Source organism: Colias croceus, chromosome 26 (assembly GCF_905220415.1).
Source record: "Colias croceus chromosome 26, ilColCroc2.1".
Lineage (NCBI taxonomy): Eukaryota > Metazoa > Arthropoda > Insecta > Lepidoptera > Pieridae > Colias > Colias croceus.
In genome coordinates this window covers 2,191,578-2,205,236 of record NC_059562.1, presented here as the reverse complement: position 1 = coordinate 2,205,236, position 13,659 = coordinate 2,191,578, and the positions used below count along the sequence as shown (strand labels likewise).

Below are 13,659 nucleotides of genomic sequence, written 5' to 3'. Positions count from 1 at the left end.
GTGCTCATGTTATTAATATAACTTAATAATATGAGCGTTAACTTATATTTAAAGTTAATAGGAGAAGATTGTGTATGTTACATTTCTACCCATATCTCTTACAGTTTTTCGTATTCTTCTTAAATGGCAATTCCAGCGAGGACTTTTTCTGCAATTTTGTGGATAATTTTTTTGAAACATACTTATAGCTATAGAAGTAACTGTAGATTTGATGATAAGTCTTAAAGCTCTTGTATAGAGCTTCAAGAAAAAAGTGTAGGCATCTTTTACAAAAACGTTTAACGAGAACCCACCGCGTTCACTAACTAAAGGAAATAAAAAATAGAAATTAGAGAACCTAAATGTACTTAAGAATATTATGATTAGTCAATTATTACCAATGTTCTTAAATAAATAGAAAATAATAATTATGTACGGTCGTAAAGTGAGAATTAGGACTCCATTTGGACACGTTAAAAATCAATTAAAATGAAGACATAAAATAGGCAAACAATCACAAAAAACAGTAGTATTTTCGGGACAGTAGTAAACATAAGGAGGCAAGACTGAAAAAAAATTACAAAAACCACTAAAGACACTCCGATGACACGTGTTTTTCATATTTATGTGAGAATTTTAGTGCCACAAGATTTTAGCGTAAAAAGTCCGTTGAAAAAACAAAGTGGGAACATCTCCACTTTTGACAGGTTGTAATAAAATTGACATGTTTTTATTAATCATATCGTTTGAGAAAAGTTCTATGATAATTAAACAAACCGTAGATAATTGATTTTATTAAGTTAATATCGAATCTCTAACTTTCTTTCATTATCCTGCTAAATTCATCACGTGAAGAAAGAGAGTGCGAGTAGCACATACCTAATATAAAATTAAAAACCTCTTGTTAATATCATTTTTATAAATCGGTAGTATAAATTGGTTATTTTCAATACTACCGATGAGATCTATGTTTAATTGAACAAATGATTTTATAGTGGATTGTTACTTAAGCCTAAGTGGATTATTTCAGCATTTATTTTCAAACAGGAACAGGATCAAATTGAAACATATCAACTAAACTATATATTATATCCTAATTAGTAATAATAATCCTAGTAAATACTTAACGTAGTCAGTTCATCATTTAACTGAATTCTTATCTGACAAACCTATGATTTTTTCTAACTCCAATTGAGAAATAGTAAATGGCGCCAAAACAGGATTCAATCAACAATCCCGTAACCACAAAAAGACGTATTCAAAACTAGTCTCTATCTCATAGCAATAAGACTTATGTGAATGACAATTTAAATTTCTTCCTGAAAAATAAACGTTGTCGTTCAGACACACATGTGTGTAGTTTTTTCGCTACCCCGTGTGCTCCTGTTATTCCCGTTTCGTATCTCAATCAGTGCGGTCGCGTACCCCTTCCCGCGTAAATGAACTGTCAAAGTGACAGCGCGCCATTTTTGTGAAAATTACGGAAAAGTGTTGATCACGTGAGTACATAGATGATTTTTGTGTTTAGTCTTCTTTAGTGAATGTTTTATTTTCTTTTAATATCTTAGGCATTTTAAAATATAGTTCTACAAACTTTATAATTAATTCATATGAACCTACAAGCTACAATAATGTAAAGGTTTGAGAAAATAATATTATACCTACGTTTTACTCAATAATTGAGCACGAAAATAATTTTCTTTTTTCCAATTAGATTTTTTTTTAATTGAAAAATGCGACTTGATATATTAATTTTTAAAATTACATTTTGTTATTCTTATTCAAAGATTAAAAAAATGTTTTTCGTTTCGATTTTTTTTAACTATTCAATAAAAAATTAAATAATTCAAAATATTTATTTTAAGAAATAGACTTATTGTGTTCCAATTAAAATGACCTATATCTTGTTATAGTTGTAAAGCGTATTTTGAATAATAGCAAAATTGTAAAAATAGCATCAAACTTCACGTCATTGAAACTATATTTCAAATTTCCGTTAATTTAATTCAAGACACTACAAAAAACGATAAACTTCCTACCACCAATATAAGGTAGCCATACGGAACACGTGTTGCAAAATGTGTAATAACACTAGTAATTAATTTTATAATTCGCAGATGCGCGAGCCACGCGAGTTCAGACTTGGAGAAAGTTTATTTTTATAATAATAGCAAAACCATATGCGCGAAACCGACTCCAACATATGTCAATAACTACCTCTACCCAGAGATTACTGAACTTTGTAGGCAAATGAACTTATAGCCATGGCCGACTATGATATCATACCTTGCTACGACGACGAACAATTATTTCAAGACAAAAACGACAATGTTACAGATCTACACGCTTATTACATGTCACAATTCAATTTAGAATTAGAGAACAGCAAAACGAAACCAAAAGATGATAGTTTTAAATATGGTATTGAAGAGAGCTTCGATTTTGAAGTGCTAGAAAATTGGACGACTACAGATAATTCATATAATGTCAGCGATAAGACCAAAACAGATTTCGAAATGATAGATGAAGTAATCGACGGTAACATAAACGATCAAAATATAAAGGAAGTATTGCTTGATTTAGACAGCATTGAATTTGATGATAGCAGTTTCAAATCTGATGCTTGTGATGAAAAAACGAAAACAAATGCTACTTTTGATATAAATAACGATTATATAGACGATGAATCGTTGATTGATGAACTTTGTAGGGAAGATAGTGAGACATGTCGCTTAACTCCAGATGCTTATAACGAAGACTGTTTTAATTTGATGCCAAGTGACAACCAACTACCTTCAATAGAAACAGCGTTCACAAAACGTTATTGTAATTATACAAACAACGAAGAAACTTTGCCAACACAAGATAATTCTTGCGTGAATACTCAACTACAACAGAATCAGGTTGTAAGCAGTATTGAACATTACAGTTATCCAAATAACATTCTGCATAATTTAGAAGGTGAACGCAATTATATTTTACCAGACACTCCAACAAGTTGTACAGAATTTAGTTATGAAAGACACGAAAGAAAAGCATCTGTATCAGAATCGATAGAAAGTTCTAGTTATTATGATGAAAACTCAGAGACGTTTGACGAAGATGAACTTTTTATTAATTTAGATGATTTTGGATTAAATTTTGAGAGGGATAATGAATTTACCGCTTCCTATGATGCCAATACTAGTATTACAAGTGAACGGAAAGTGGAAAAGGAAAAACAAGGTAACATCAATTTTTATATATTGATTCTATTATTTGTCTTTAACTTAATGAAGGAAAGAGATTTCATTTTAATTCTAATCCACATTACGGAACATAACAAATCAATTCTATTGTTTTTTTAACTCCACAAATCGATCCATCGAAAAAACTTAACGTAAACATTTACAAGTCGGTTTACCTTTGTAATATCTTGTCATAGTTTGAAGTGCGTTGTAAATCAATCATTGTTTGTTTTAAGGTGAAAGGGTGTGCCTCTGGGAGCAGTGCTATGAGAGACATGCGAACCAAAACATGCTGGTGGAGCATATTGAGAGGGCACATGTTAATACGTATAAAGGTATGTGTTTATTTTATTATTTTTATTGTTATGATGAAGATATTAAATTTTGTATTGATGTTGGTGATAATTTTTATGTAGAAGGGCTAAGAGAAGGTAGAAATAGAAGGGTACTTGGTTACAATTATAGTAAAACTTTCATTATTGTAAACTTTCTTTACCAATAATTTAATATCTACAGTTACAAATATAAAATTAATTATATATTACAATAATTGCGGGGGGGACACGCGGTCTTTTTCAGAGAATACCACTGAAAAGTAGATAAATACCAATTATTATATCATATTAAATTGTTATATAGTTGTCCATAGATGCAGTTTTTCTTAATTAATTAATGTTTTTGTTTTCAGGGGACGAATTTAGTTGTTTATGGAAGGAATGCGCCCGCGCACGGCGTCCGTTCAACGCTCGGTACAAACTTCTCATTCACATGCGCGTGCACTCCGGACATAAGCCTAATAGATGTCATGTTAGTATAAATAATAAAATATAATGTCAAGTTGTTCTTGAGATTCTTAATAATAATTATGTTAGGTACAAAATTAGAGTTAACTATATCAACTTACATAGCATGAAAAATATATAATGTTCTCTTTCTAGAAATACGTTGTTCAATTTACTATAATTTAAAATTCCCTATCTTTTATTTTCATAGGTTTATAAAAGCTTTCATTAATTTTTGTTACTCGCGAGATAAAGCTTTAGGTCCGGGCTTGGACCCCATAATCAGGAAAACGTTCTAAATTCTCGCATTAATATAAATCCTACTAATATTATAAATGCGAAAGTTTGTGAGGATATGTGTGTGTGTGTTTGTTACTCTTTCACGCAAATACTACTGAACCGATTAGTTACAATGAAATTTAGCACACATATAGAGGGTAACCTGGATTAACACATAGGATAGGTTTTATCCCGGAAATCCCAAGGGAACGGGAAATATGCGGGTTTTCCTTTGAAAACGCGGGCGAAGCCGCGGGCGGAAATCTAGTTATAATCTAATCAGAAAATTTACGTAAAATCAAAACCCAAGCAGAAAATAGGGCTTTTAAGTTTGATCACGGTCTACTGACTAGGTACTCGACCAAATGAAGCAGATTTCATCTTACTCTTTCCTTTACTTACGAACAGAATATTTATTTATATTCTATTTCACAGCATCCAGGCTGCGGCAAAGCGTTCTCTCGTCTGGAAAACCTGAAGATCCACGTACGCTCGCACACCGGGGAGCGACCGTACGCGTGCCCCGCGCCGCACTGTCGGAAGGCTTTCTCTAACTCTTCTGATAGAGCCAAGCATCAGAGGACGCACTTTAATGCTGTAAGTTTTAAAAATATTTTAATATATTATTTAATACATAAGATGTGTGATTGCCATAGATTGTTGATCGATTCTTCCATAGGATCTTGATCATAATTATAACGGAGCATTCAGCTTTCCAATTAGTAGTCATATTTTATAAATCCACTATGTTTATTTTTGTATAGTTCTGTTTATGCGTTAAATTTTAAGTGTGTAATAATCATTTTGAAAAATAAAGAGATCAGACCTTTGAAGAATACAAAAAAACTGCGACTAAGAGCCTTACCTTTTCCATTCTTTGAACTCGTACAGGTAATTTGTTCAATGATGTCAATGTGTCCATTCCAAGTCGATCTTACCAAACATATTCTTTCCAGAGACCCTACGCCTGCGGTGCAATCGGTTGTGGCAAGCGCTACACCGACCCATCCTCCCTCCGTAAGCACGTCAAGTCACACCCCCACATCCCCGCGCCCCGCGCGTGCCTCCCCCCCGCTAAACCAGTCAAACGGCCAGAGGAACAACTAGTACCTAGCTCCCCGGCCAAACCCGCGACATTGAGATGTATACGGGATAAACTGACAGTTCCTATGAAAATGTAGTTTGAAGGAAGGATTGGACTTTGATATTTGAAGGATTAGAAGAAAAGAAGGAATTAAAAAGACGTATTTTGTATTATCGTAGCGATGTTTAAGACCGCTAGCATAGATACTAAATAGCTATTCTCCTAAATGATTCAGCCAACAGCCTTACTACCTATGTAATTAAAAATACTATAGTTTGATATTTGGTGCGAAAATCTTTAAAACACCCATAAAATAAAAATAATATATATAAATGATGTATTACCTACTTTGAAATTATATTGTTTCGTACCTATTTTTTATTTTATTTTATATACTTGAGAATATTGTAAATAACTTTGCTCAATTATAAAGACTGTAGATATATAACTCGCTCAATTAGTGTAATATTTTGACACTAGTTTAAAATAGTTACAATTAAGAACTTGTGTTCAAAACACGACCTTCTGGTGGTTAAGAAAACAATATAATAATAATGGTAGAGCTTTATAAATTTCTAGCTTATAGCTGCGTCTTATTCCGATATAGTTGAGAAATAATTGAGTTTATGAGCATCACTACATAGTATAAAACAAAGTCGGTTTCTCTGTCCATATGTCCCTTAATTGTATACTTAAATCTTTAAAAATACGCAACGGATTTTGATGCGGTTTTTTTTAATAGATAGAGTGATTTAAAGAGGAAGGTTTGAGTATATAATTTATTAGGTTTTAGACAAAGCAGGCGAAGCCGCGGGCGGTACGCTAGTTTAAACATAAATCTACAATTTTACAAAATAAAAGTTTCAGAAGTTTAAAAAAAATGATTTACTGAAGTAATTTTTCGGAAGAAAAGACGCGGCATAAAGTTAGTTATTGTAATAAAGATCTCAATAAGTATTTTTCCACTTACACCTATATTTGCTCAAAATGTTTTGCATAAGACTGTATATAGATAAATTGTTATTATTGAAAAATATGTTTACTAGTAAGAGTTAGTTATATAATTAGTTTTTGCTGTTAGCATATATTTTGATAAGATTTACAGTATAAATAGAAATGAAAGATTTAACTGATTTTAAACGCGATTTATTCATTATAATAATTAATAGGTATTATTATCTTGACGTCTCGCACACTTTGGACGAATGAATAAATCGCGTTTAAAATCCGTAAAAATCTTTAATTTCTAAAATGTTGAACTCACGTAAAATCAAACACTAGAAAATACTATTATAATTATAAATAGATTATATTAATGTTCTGAAAAACGATTTTCGAACTATTTTTTATCAAAATATAGTTTTGAATTGTTCCATATTTATAGTAGAGCCATTTTAATAGGCAACATTTGACAGTTCAACAAAATTCAACAACGTAACCTAGTAACGACGACATAGAATAACATGATATTTCGTTTTGTTAGAACTGCACATTTGCTTAACTTTTTTCAATTACGATTACATATTTTTAATAATGATGACCGATACAAGTTATTTTAAAGATTTCATTTTACTGATAAACCATACTAAACATAATAAACAATTTCTGAATTGAAGAACTGACGTCGCTACAATTTTGTGTCAACAAACCTTTTTTCTTTTTAAATACTAGAGACGTTACTCTAAAAATCGAAATCTGACATCTAGAATCGAATGCATTGATTACTTGTGAATAAAAATCATCATAAATTTATAAATTCGATTGACAAATATTTCAAATCCGTATCGATTAATTCACTTTAATCGATGTTTTTAAGCAGGTTACCTCTCTTCGTAGATAAAATTGATAGACGTCAAATGTTGCCTATTAAATTGGCTCGTCTATAGTATATTTTATTTTTTAAGTATAGTCGATTTAAGAGCGAATGTACAAATGATGCTTTCCAAAGAATCTCTTTTGTTAGATTATTTTTAAGTATTATTTCCAAAATAAGATCTCCAATTTGCTCATTGAAAATTACAGTTAAGTATTTAAAGGTAGATACTGCCTGGTATTAATAAATTTATTTTAATTTTTATTGTGTGTTGTTTTTTAACTTCCTCTCCTTCCTGATCCTAGAAAAAAGAGTTTTTATACAAGGTGTCCTACTATTGGTGTACTAAGCGCAAAGGGACTTGTAGTTTTGCATACATTGAACACGTAAAAATACTTAAACAACAAAATTACGTCAAAAATTGTTTGCTAAATTTGTCCTGAAAATCCATGTTTTCTTCTCTAGCTTCGCGCAGCCAGCATATACCGCTTCGCTAATGTGAGCATTTTGTCTATGAAAACATAATCTTAAACGATAACCCACGTGCTGGTGGCAAAGTTGGGTGGGTTGCTTGTTATGGGTGTACACATAGAGTTTTAAGAATTTACCTATTTGAAAAAAAATGCGTCTGGAATTTTATTTGTATTTTTAACAAACTCAGCGTATGCAAAACTATAACCTCCTTTTAGCTTAGTATACCAGCAGTGGGACACCCTGTATACTCAATTAAAATATAGGAATTACTGGCATTATGAACAATCAATGGTACTTACAATACAATTTATTTTGTTTCTCTGGTTACTTTTCAAAGATTTTATTCTCGAACGATTGTTTTTATACGCTTTATTAGCTCTATCTAACCCTTTCCTTCCAATTCTTTTTGAGTTACGTTTAAAAGACAGATTTAATTTTATCGAGGAGGGATAACATATTTGATGAGTTAATCTTAGTGTATTTAAAGTCTTTTTTTTTTTAATAAGTACGTTTTTTTCTCGTCACTAAGGAAAATATTGAAAACTAGCTGTGCCCGCGACTTCGTCCGCGTGGAATAGCGACTGCATAGTAGTTACTTACTTTACATACAATTATTTAGTAAACACGTACTACAATAAACAATTCAAAGAATTGTTAATAGAATTTATTACTAATCTAAGCTAAAAAACTTACGTACTTTCCGGAAATCCAGGGCATTCTCCGGGGATATCCGGAAAATGCCTGTAAAATATCTGGAAAATCCCCCAGAAAATGTGTGAAAATGTCCGGAAAATATCCGGAAAATGCGTGAAAATTTTTGGGAAAAGCGTGGAAAATGCCTGAAAAATCTCCGGAACATGTATGAAAATGCGTAAAAATGTCCGGGAAAAGCCTGGAAAATCTCCAAAAAATGCCAGGAAAATGACTGAGAAATGTCTGGAAAATATCCGGAAAAAGCGTGGAAAATGCCTGGAAAAAATGTCAGGGAAATGTCCGGAAAATGCCGGGGAAATGCCTTTAAAATATCTGGAAAATATCTGGAAAATGCGTGAAAATGTCCGGGAAAAGCGTGGAAAATGCCTGGAAAATCCCCGGAAAATGCCTGGGAAAATCCCGGAAAATAACCGGAAAATGTGTGATAATGTCCGGGAAATACACGGAAAATGTCCGGAAAATATCCGGAAAATGCGTAAAAATGTCCGGGAAAAGCCTGGAAAATCTCCAAAAATGCCAGGAAAATGACTGGGAAATGTCTGGAAAATATCCGGAAAAAGCCTGGAAAATGCCTGGAAAATCCCCGGAAAATGCGTGAACATGTCCAAAAAAAAGCGTGGAAAATGCCTGGATAATCCCCGGAAAATGTCAGGGAAATGTCCGGAAAATGCCGGGGAAATGCCTGGAAAATATCTGGAAAATATCCGGAAAATGCGTGGAAAATCCCCGGAAAATATCTGGGAAATACCCAGAAAATTCCCGGAAAATATCCGGAAAATGCGTGAAAATGTCCGGAAAAAGCGTGGAAAATGCCTGAAAAATCCCCGGAAATGAAGAAGAAGAAGAAGAAGAAAAGTTTATTCAACACCACACACATAATAAAAGGAAAAAAAAAAACACAAAACAAAAGCAACAAATTAAAAAAGAAGAAAAAAAAAAATAGAACTTATTCCTAATCAGTGTGGTGCTAAAAATGGTCGCTACTCAGCATGTGCTGCACTTGTTGTGAAGCGCTGATTTTCAGTAGCCCCTTGTTGGAGTGCCAGTCAATAGACTTGAATTATAAAATATACGTATTATTATTTCTCATGTATACTTAAATATAGGTAATATACAAATATATAATAATTAGTAGAATACACAACACAAGTACATATTAATAATAATAGTAATATTATTATTAATATGGGCGTAGGGATGTGACGACCCCATCGCCCACGGTTGGGATATCTATTGTTCACGTGATAATAGATATTCCACCCGTGCAATCAGTCAACCCGCAGGACGCCTTGTGGCGGGGTGTCGGGGAGTAGCGACCCCGCGGGAACCGAGTGCTCCCGGGGGAGGCCCCTGTCTTCATCTCCGGCTTGCCTTCACCGGCCGGTCGGAGTGAAGCCTGACGAGGACAGGACCCCCACCTCTGGCTTGCCTTAACCGGCCGGCCAGAGTGGAGTCTCGAGAGCTTTTAGCTCGAAGGGTGGATGCGAAGCGTAAGTGGCGAGTGGGCACGTGATGCTGGACCCTCAGGGAGCGCGTGATCGTAGTTTAAAGTCCAGGGACGCCTCTCCACCCTTAGCTGCTCACAATATGTTGCCCCCTTGTCGCACTATTGCAGTGACTTATTTCGGGGGCCCATACAGTGAGAGGGCGAGTCACCACCTGCCAACATATTTTTACTTTCTTTTAGTAGAAAGGCAGGTGCCATAGTTTCCCATAGTCCCCAGTACCAGTCCATTTAGCATCCCAATCCATAGCCAAATTATTAAATTTCCATACCCTGCAATAGTCCTACATCGGCCGCGGACTGCCTAGGGCTGTATCTCTATAGTGCAGTCATGGGCAGGCTGCGGCTGGTGTCCCCCAACACATTAAAAGTCTCAAAGGGCCTCTGCGTGTTGGATCCGTGTCCCCACGTAAGCCTTCCAAAGATCCGGGTACCGTCCTTCTGGTGGTACCCGAGTATTATGGAAATGAGAAACATAGTAATATAATATAAGCAAGACATAATAACATAATTTTACATATAGGTAATATAGATATGAAATACAATATAACACAATAAACAATAAACACAATCGTACCCTGTAATATCCTATGCGACTAAGGCTGGTTACGAAACTCGGTAAGAAGCTGCTTTTTAAAGCCATGTTTAAAACTTGATAAGGTCCTCGAGTTTCGTAATGGAGGTGGTAAATTATTCCAGCACTTAGTCGCACTATATTTAAAACTACCTTTAAAAATCGATTTATATAATATGATTTATTTAAAACTACCTTTAAAAATCGATTAATGCGTGAACATGTCCGGAAAAAAGCGTAGAAAATGCTTGGATAATCCCCGGAAAATGTCAGGGAAATGTCCGGAAAATACCGGGGAAATGCCTGGAAAATATCTGGAAAATGCGTGAAAATGTCCGGGAAAAGCGTGGGAAATGCCTGGAAATCCCCGGAAAATGCCTGGGAAAATCCCGGAAAATAACCGGAATATGTGTGATAATGTCCGGGAAATACCCGGAAAATGTCCGGAAAATATCCGGAAAATGCGTAAAAATGTCCGGGAAAGGCCTGGAAAATCTCCAAAAATGCCAGGAAAATGCGTGAACATGTCCGGAAAAAAGCGTAGAAAATGCCTGGATAATCGCCGGAAAATGTCAGGGAAATGTCCGGAAAATGCCGGGGAAACGCCTGGAAAATATCTGGAAAATATCCGGAAAATGCGTGAAAATGTCCGGGAAAAGCGTGGAAAATGCCTGGAAAATCCCCGGAAAATGCCTGGGGAAAATTCCCGGAAAATTTCTGTGAAATACCCAGAAAATTCCCGGAAAATATCCGGAAAATGCGTAAAAATGTCCGGAAAAAGCGTGGAAAATGCCACTTCAAATTTGCGAAGTAATTAAAGCAGACAACCAAAAAAAGAAAAAGAAAGCTAAAATCTTTCATATTAAATGTATAAGGGATATTCATTATTCATATTTCAATTTTCATATGTACTTAATGTATGGGAGGGTTTAAAGATATTTTTTTTGATATTTCTCGATTTATTTAAATTAATTTATTTAAAAAAATCGAGAAATATCAAAAAGCACAAAAGCACACTTAACGATTAACGATTACACCCTGTATATGAATGCCTTAGCAAATGTTCGCCGTGATTATTTAAATGATCATAATTTTTTTTATTAATGAACCAATTGACATGAAATTATAAACACTAAATGACAAAAAAAAAATTAACTGCAATTTTGGGTTCGGGATCAATTTAATAATAACACCTGCTAATTATTTTTTACCTATTTTCATTGTATAAAATCGTAACATAATTTCCTATATATGTATTGTTCTATTAACACATAGATAATAATATCTTCCCAAGGTACTAAATTTTAATAAAAAAGTTGTTTTTGTTATTTATATCTAAAAAGGAGCTTTTTTAATAGACAGAAATAAACATTAAATTTTTATAAGTTTTATGGACGCTGAATGTAATGCAAATGGGCAAATATTAAAAGTAAAATTAGGTATTTAAAATAAATAAATGAAACAACTACCTATGTACTAATTACAGAAAAACTTCTTTTTCGGTTGAAAATTGCTGGATCATGAGTATAATTCTTTATCTCTTACCTTGGGCAGTCTGGAAGAGATCGCTAGTAAGCGATAAGACCGCCTTATGTACATACCGCGTTAATCCATTTGGTATGATTGTAAATATTTTACTTGGTGTGGTACGTATATTAAATTGATAAATAATATGTACTATCCCAGTACGATCTGTACCGCGATAGCCATAACGATAATATAATATATAAAACAATCAGATAACATTAAAACACGAATTAAAATCATACTTGTACAGTAGTTGTGAGTGCAATATTTACGTTTCAAAATTACATTTTTTTATGGTACTAAAACGTAGGTAGATTCTCACGCACGCACGCTGATACGTGGTTGGCTGCCCCTTCTCTCATTCCCGAAAAATATACTCTAAAACTACCCAAGATTCTTCCAATGATTGTACATTAACTTTAGTCAACAATTATTGACCACGCGCAAGGATACTAATTTCTACTACATCCTCACGCAAATCATCAATTTTTATGAATCTGTAAATAAAAAAATCAAAAGATATCTTTACCTAATTTTATTAAAAAGCTACTAACAAATAAAATTTTATCAAGAAGTAAAGTGACCTTCTTTGGGCGTGTTATACATAAAAATAGAATTTCATCATTAACTGTTAAATGGTGTCTTGTTTGACATCAAATAATAAACATCTACCCTCACTTCACATAAAATATAAGCACCTGAAGTGGACTCTGGGAAGACATGGGTTAAAAAGATACAAATAAAAAACCCCACCAACATCATAATATTTAAATTATAAATTTGCAAGAAGCGTTAATATTATGTAAATTGATTTGATTTTAATGAAATCTCAATAGATGGCGCTGTTTCAAATTTGTCTTTATACTATTTAATTCATTAAACTGTTTCTCTACCCAAATTACGTAGATGACATAGTTTTTATTTTGTAAAGCTAGATAATAGCATGGCTTACTCGAAACCAACAATTAAACATGAGTCTTTAGATTGTACGCTGTCGTAGTACACGGAATATGTAAGAAAAATAAAGGTCCACAGCTCCTCCCCCGAAGGTGATATCATGATAATACGTTTAAACTATCCTCACCCGACCTCTCAGGAACATTAATGCAAAATTTGAAGTTAATCTATGCAGTACTTTCTGAGATTAGCTCGGAAATACATACAGACAAACAGACAAACCGACAAACAGACAAACCGACAAACAGACAAACAGACAAAAATTCTAAAAACTATATTTTTGGCTTCTATATCGATTATAGATCATGGATTATGTATTCTTTTAAAAAAATATTTAATGTACAGTTTTGACTTTCCTACGATTTTATTATATGTATAGACAAGCTTCTGCCCGCAAATCCGTCCGCGCGAAAAAAATTAAGATTTATTTTTTCTACGTATTTTTCAAGGATAAAAAGTATCCCATTTCATGCCCAGGGTAATAAGGTATACCATACCAAGTTTCATAAAAACGAACCGTTAGTTTTCAAGTGATGCCTGAACATACAGACTGACAAAATTTTTTAAATCACATATTTGGGTTTGGTATCGATCCAGTAACACTGCTATTAATTTTTTCAATATTTTCAATGTACAGAATTGACCCTTCTACAGATTTATTATATTATGTAAATAGATAAGACTTCGACTAGGTACATTAGTTAATGTTAAAGGGAACTATTACCTAAAAATGAAATCTAGAAAA

At 33.4% G+C, this 13,659-nt stretch overlaps 1 protein-coding gene across 1 annotated transcript; it reads left to right on the top strand.

The window, feature by feature from the left end:
• The first annotated feature begins 2,201 nt into the window (after positions 1–2,201).
• LOC123703377 (zinc finger protein 143-like) lies at positions 2,202–5,448 on the top strand. The gene is made up of 5 exons (XM_045651293.1): positions 2,202–3,204; positions 3,443–3,541; positions 3,895–4,013; positions 4,703–4,864; positions 5,224–5,448. The coding sequence occupies exons 1-5, from the start codon at positions 2,244–2,246 to the stop codon at positions 5,446–5,448; spliced, it is 1,566 nt and encodes a 521-aa protein (XP_045507249.1). The 5' UTR covers positions 2,202–2,243.
• The last annotated feature ends 8,211 nt before the right edge of the window (positions 5,449–13,659 follow it).